This window comes from Bubalus kerabau, chromosome 10 (genome assembly GCF_029407905.1).
Source record: "Bubalus kerabau isolate K-KA32 ecotype Philippines breed swamp buffalo chromosome 10, PCC_UOA_SB_1v2, whole genome shotgun sequence".
Classification (NCBI taxonomy): domain Eukaryota; kingdom Metazoa; phylum Chordata; class Mammalia; order Artiodactyla; family Bovidae; genus Bubalus; species Bubalus kerabau.
The window spans coordinates 32,469,903-32,476,958 of NC_073633.1; the positions used below are offsets into that span (position 1 = coordinate 32,469,903).

The following is a 7,056-nucleotide window of genomic DNA, read 5'->3' on the forward strand; positions in this document are numbered from 1 at the left end:
TTATGAGAATATTCATTTTGCATAAGCAAAGCACTCTCTCTGTTGGGTGACGTTTTTAAACTTCCTTTCTACACATTATTAGCTCCTGAGAGCTGAGATTGATTCAATAAATCTTTATTTTCAGTTTGGAATTTAGCACATTTCCTAGGATTTAAATTTTGCACAGGAGAAGTGTTTGTCTGCTCTCAAGCACCCAAACATTTAGCTCTTCTTTCCATTCTAGAACTTCTTAGTTCACCTCTTCTGGTCACATTAGAAATGTACTAAATGGAAGAAGCAAACCAGTCCGTGGCATCTGAGTTCGTTTTTCGTGGACTCTGTGATTCAAAGGATCTCCAGAAATTCCTCTTACTGCCATTTTCTGCACTCTACCTGATGACCATCCTGGGCAACCTTCTTGTTGTGCTCTTAATCATCACTGACTCCCATCTCCATTCCCCAATGTACTTCCTCTTAGCCAATCTCTCATTTGTTGACTTCTGCCTTTCCTCAGTGACCACTCCTAAACTGACCACAGACTTCCTAAAGGATAATAAAACCATCTCCTTTGGGGGCTGCATGAGTCAGATCCTCTTTATACATTTTCTTGCAGGAGATGAGATGGTACTGCTCGTGACAATGGCCTATGACCGTTGTGTAGCCATCTGCAAGCCACTCCATTACTCCAGAATTATGGACAGACAAAAGTGCATCTGGCTAGCTCTGATATCATGGATCATTGGCTTTGTACATGCCATAAGTCAACTAGCTATGATTTTAGATCTTTCATTCTGTGGACCCAGAATAGTGGACAGCTTTTTCTGTGATATTCCCAAAGTGATCAAACTAGCCTGCATGGATACTCACACTCTGAGAATATTGATAAATGCTGACAGTGGTGTCTTGGCTGTAACTTGCTTCATTCTCTTGCTGATCTCTTACACCTACATCCTGGTGACTATTCGCCTTCATTCCAAGGATGGGTCATCAAAGGCACTCTCTACCTGCACTTCCCACATCACAGTGGTGGTGCTGTTCTTTGGACCCTGCATTTTCATCTATTTCTGGCCACTTAGCATCACTTGGGTGGACAAGGTACTTTCTGTGTTTTATACAGTAATCACGCCTCTTTTGAATCCAGCCATTTACACACTGAGAAATAAAGATATTAAAAATGCAATAAAGCGACTGATAAGTCAGCGTAAGAATACAAAGTGCAATTTTTAAAGCTTTCATGTATTCAGTAATTCTACTGTTTGCTCCCTAATTTGGACATAGTTTGACATGTTAACTAAACTATAAATGTTCATATCTGTAAGTTATCAGTAATCTCAGATATATTATTTGTGTTTATTCCATTAAGAAAATATGTTCAAAAAGCTAATACATGTATTCTTACCACTTGGAGAAAATAAAAATTTGTCTAAATATTCTTGTGTATTGTAAAAAAAAAAATGCCTGGTGGTTATAATAAGAATTCAGTTCAGTTCAGTTCAGTCTCTCAGTCGTGTCTGACTCTTTGCGACCCCATGAATCGCAGCACACCAGGCCTCCCTGTCCATCACCAACTCCCAGAGTTCACTCAGACTCACGTCCATCGAGTCAGTGATGCCATCCAGCCATCTCATCCTCTGTCGTCCCCTTCTCCTCCTGCCCCAATCCCTCCCAGCATCAGGGTCTTTTCCAATGAGTCAACTCTTCGCATGAGGTGACCAAAGTACTGGAGTTTCAGCTTTAGCATCAGTCCTTCCAAAGAAATCCCAGGGCTGATCTCCTTCAGAATGGACTGGTTGGATCTCCTTGCAGTCCAAAGGACTCTCAAGAGTCTTCTCCAACACCACAGTTCAAAAGCATCAATTCTTTGGCGCTCAGCTTTCTTCACAGTCCAACTTTCACATCCATACATGACCAATGGAAAAACCACAGCCTTGACTAGATGGACCCTTGTTGGAAAAGTAATGTCTCTGCTTTAATTATAAAATAACAATTTATTTATATGGGTGGTGCTAATGCTAAGAACTTGCCTGCCAATGCAGGAGACAAGAGGTGAGGGTTCAATCCCTGGGTCAGGAAGATTCCCTGGAGGGCATGTCAACCCACTCCAGTGTTCTTTCCTGGAGAATCCCATGGGGATTCTCCCTACAGTCCATAGGGTCACAAAGATTTGGACATGACTGAAGCATGCCTAATTTAATAAACACTACCTATATTCCAAATCTCATGCTGAGTATTTTACCTAATCTATGTATTACCTAATAAATCATTTTGAGTTAAATATCATTAATCTCACTTCTAGAAATACATGATTTATCTATCATAACTCCAAATTAGCTAGAGACCTTAAGGGATATATTTCCCTGCTCTGCTTCTACTTGAAAAACAAAATCTAAATGCATCAAACTACAATACTGGTACTTAACAGTATAATCTCTGTAATTCAAGGTTTCAAGTCTTAACTATTGATTTAAAGGTACAGTTTCCTTGAAATTTTTTTTCTTAAACACACAAGCAGAAGGATTTGAAACTGCTTGAAACATTATTTTTTTACTTACATTCAGGAAATAATAAGGATATGTTGCTTCAAAACAAAAGAAATTTAGTAATGAGAGGAAAGTAAAAGGGAACAATCAAAGAAACAACATTATACAGGAATCATAATACCTCCTACACATGAATGAAAAAGATAAACATCTCAACAGGGGAGATAATGGGCAAAACATGTACAGGTATTTATTTCACTGAAGACTATTTCATAATTAATCAGGGAAATGCAATTTAAGATGATGATAAAATGGTATTATACATCTGTGAAATGGGTTTATTAGAAAAGACACCAAACAAAAACAATTATTGTTCAGAATGTGTATTCAAAGAAATGCTATGCCTTGTGAGTGGGTGTAAATTGATTTAAGTACTCTGAATAATAATTCGTATTGTAAAGCTGAACATGTGTATAAACTACATCTCAATAATCGTATGCTAATTGTTCCCTGTGGCCAAGTGCCTATTCTTACTAATAGTAAATCTCTCAAATTTTAGCTGGATACAGGACTCCCCAGCTATACAGTAGATTTCCTAATCCCTATAGACAGTTGTTGGAGAAGACAACGGCACCCCACTCCAGTACTCTTGCCTGGAAAATCCCATGGGCGGAGGAGCCTGGTAGGCTGCAGTCCATGGGGTCACTAAGAGTCGGACATGACTGAGCGACTTCACTTTCACTTTTCACTTTCATGCATTGAAGAAGGAAATGGCAACCCACTCCAGTGTTCTTGCCTGGAGAATACCAGGGACGGGGGAGCCTGATGGGCTGCCGTCTACAGGGTCGCACAGAGTCGGACACAACTGAAGTGACTTAGCAGCAGTAGCAGCATAGACAGTTGTATCTGAATGACCAAGTTCTGGCAATAAGATGTGAGAAGTGATTTGTGCATCTTTCAAACCATAAAGACATCAGCTCAGGATTCCTTTCCCTGTCCTAATGACACAAAACACCTAGCAAAGATACCTTGTAGTCAGTAATGGATGCCACAAGTTGAGAAGAGCAGAGACAATGCTCCAGCCAGGAGATGGACGGACTCCAGAAGAAGATCAGACAACTTGAATGTTGATTGGTAATGTTCTATTTACCATTATACCATCTTCATTTGTGCACTGTTCTTCATGCCATATTTATTTGGGTTGTTACAATTAAAATATTGTATAATGCAAAGTTAAGGAAACAATAAACAAAAGGCTTTCTCTTGGGCCTTCTACAAACACACACACACACACACACACACACACCCAGAATACAATTGCTCATTCATTCACTGCAGCTTTCAAAAAATCCATGTGGTTCTGGGCTGTATACTTAACCAATATCTGTTATTCTAGGGAAAAGGCCTTCTAGGGAAGAAGCCTTCTAGGGAAGGTTTCACTTAATAACTTCCCCCAAAATATATATGTTCTTAGACACATGTATCATACTCAGAGAGTAAAATATATCTGGCAGGAAAATGAATGCAGTTTGGTGTTACTGTAAGTTGAGGTATGCTAGTTATGTCTGCATCTTATAGACTTTTTAAATGAATCTGCCTGTGTAATAGTGCATGCTTCATAGCCCTAGTTGTTATGTGTCACTTGCAAATAAAATTATATTAACAAATCTTTACAGTATATTCATTGTTACTTTATTCCTGTGAACTGAAGAAAAAAGTTGATTTCTTGAGTCAGATCCCTATACCAATAACTATCAACTTAATCGTGACATATCAATCTTTATGCCAGTAAGTTAAAACACTACTAGTGATAATATAATTGACTTTAAAAGACATACAATTCTCGAGATTAGTTGTTTGTCAGTTGCTTCATTTGCTATTATCTTCTCCCATTCTGAAGGCTGCCTTTTCACCTTGCTAATAGTTTCCTTTGATGTGCAGAAGCTTTTAAGGTTAATTAGGTCCCATTTGTTTATTTTTGCTTTTATTTCCAATATTCTGGGAGGTGGGTCATAGAGGATCCTGCTGTGATGTATATCAGAGAGTGTTTTGCCTATGTTCTCCTCTAGGAGTTTTATAGCTTCTGTCAACTCCAGAAAAATAAATGACCCAATCAAAAAATGGGCCAAAGAACTAAATAGACATTTCTCCAAAGAAGACATACAGATGGCTAACAAACACATGAAAAGATGCTCAACATCACTCATTATCAGAGAAATGCAAATCAAAACCACTATGAGGTACCATCTCACACCAGTCAGAATGGCTGCGATCCAAAAGTCTACAAGTAATAAATGCTGGAGAGGGTGTGGAGAAAAGGGAACCCTCTTGCACTGTTGGTGGGAATGCAAACTAGTACAGCCACTATGGAGAACAGTGTGGAGATTCCTTAAAAAACTGGAAATAGAACTGCCTTATGATCCAGCAATCCCACTGCTGGGCATACACACTGAGGAAACCAGAAGGGAAAGAGACACGTGTACCCCAATGTTCATTGCAACACTGTTTATAATAGCCAGGACATGGAAGCAACCTAGATGTCCATCAGCAGATGAATGGATAAGAAAGCGGTGGTACATATACACAATGGAGTATTACTCAGCCATTAAAAAGAATACATTTGAATCAGTTCTAATGAGGTGGATGAAACTGGAGCCTATTATACAGAGTGAAGTAAGCCAGAAAGAAAAACACCAATACAGTATACTAACGCATATATATGGAATTTAGAAAGATGGTAACAATAACCCTGTGTACGAGACAGCAAAAGAGACACTGATGTATAGAACAGTCTTATGGACTCTATGGGAGAGGGAGAGGGTGGGAAGATTTGGGAGAATGGCATTGAAACATGTAAAATATCATGTATGAAACAAGTTGCCAGTCCAGGTTCAATGCACGATACTGGATGCTTGGGGCTGGTGCACTGGGATGACCCAGAGGGATGGTATGGGGAGGGAGGAGGGAGGAGGGTTCAGGATGGGGAACACATGTATACCTGTGGCAGATTCATTTTGATATTTGGCAAAACTAATACAATTATGTAAAGTTTAAAAATAAAATAAAATTAAAAAAAAATAAAAAATAAAAGACATACAATTATTGCTATTAATTTCCTAAAATATTAAAAAAAAAAAAAAACAAGAAGTACAAACTACACCAAGGAATAATTGCAGAAATTTACATTTGGCCAAACCAGATGATCATGAAAGCATCACTTAGATCACTGTCCAAACGTATTTGGGACCAAGAATGGCTTCTTGAAATATTTTTTAGATGAAAATATCTTAGCTGTGCTCACTGATATAAATCTTTAATTATAGAAGCCACCATTCATTCATAAGTTATTTGAAGCCTGAATGTAATTTCCTTTCACATCCCTCCTGGAAAGGAACATAATAACAGCACTGCATCCTGATTGAGTCCTTGCTAAATTGAATAATTAGTTCTGGTAAACTTACAAAATGAGATACTGCTATCCACCTAGTTTCAAAGCCCACAAATTTCATGTAATTCATTATCAATTTAATACAATTTGATTCTAAAATCCATATTTCAAAAAAAAATCATAATAGAAATTCAAAGAATCTGCCTGCCAATGCAGGAGACACAGGTTCGATTCCTGGGTCAAGAAGATCCCCTGGAGAAGGAAATGGCAACCCACTCCAGTATTTTTGCCTGGGAAATGCCATGGGCAGAGGAGCCTGTCAGGTTATATAGTCTATGGGGTTTCAGAGTCAGACATGACTTAGCAATTAAAGAACAACAATAAAAAATACAGTATCTACATAAGAACATATAGAATGAAGTTACAGTCATGCTGGCAGAGACATTACTATTCATGCATGTATTTTTAGAAAATAAAAGATGCATGTCAATGATCCAGATACTCATGTCAAGAAAATTAAACTATAGAAAGTAAGGATGAAATATCAAGAACCAATATTAATGAATAAACATATTAAACATAAAAGTACAATAGAAAAAAAAATTACAATATATCAGTAAGATTGATTGAGAAAAGACACAAGTAACCAATGCCAGAAATGAAAACGGAGATATATCTACATATGCCAAAGTCTGTGCAAATATTACAAGATGATATTATGTTAAACTTTATACAAATAAATTTGAAATATATATGAAATTAGAAATTTCCTCAGAAAATCTAATTACTAAGCAAAACATATTAATGGTTCTATATCTATTAAACAAATTTCACCTAAAATTAAAATATTCGCTTGTCCATTTGTTATTGACTCCCAACTCTGCTTTCTGCTCCTACACTCTGCTTTCTGCTCCTGAGACTATGCAAATCACATTTTTATTTTCCCATCTGGCCACATTTTGTGCTCTGAAGATAGAGCATGCTAGAGGAAGATTGCACGTTAGAAAAGGAGAAAAGGATTCTTTCCTGTTTGCTCTTCTGGGCTTTCCCTCTGCTAGCTGTACCTGTGTGACCATTACCACAGCCAAGACAGCAAGAGTTCCTTCCTATGGCATGAGTTGAACTGGGGTAAACTTGTTCCAACAGGTGCAGAATTAGTCTCACCATGCTGCTTTAGAGGTAAGAGCATCAGTAAGCTAGGTTGACAAG

General features: G+C 37.8%; 1 protein-coding gene across 1 annotated transcript; it reads left to right on the forward strand.

Annotated features, from left to right (window-relative positions):
- The first annotated feature begins 267 nt into the window (after positions 1-267).
- On the forward strand, positions 268-1,206 carry LOC129620536 (olfactory receptor 4K3-like). Its single transcript, XM_055536351.1, has one exon. The coding sequence runs from the start codon at positions 268-270 to the stop codon at positions 1,204-1,206; it is 939 nt and encodes a 312-aa protein (XP_055392326.1).
- The last annotated feature ends 5,850 nt before the right edge of the window (positions 1,207-7,056 follow it).

Bases quoted from the DNA above. Each gene is read 5' to 3' on its own strand.
- LOC129620536 (XM_055536351.1), top strand. From the start codon at position 268: ATGGAAGAAGCAAACCAGTCCGTGGCATCTGAGTTCGTTTTTCGTGGA.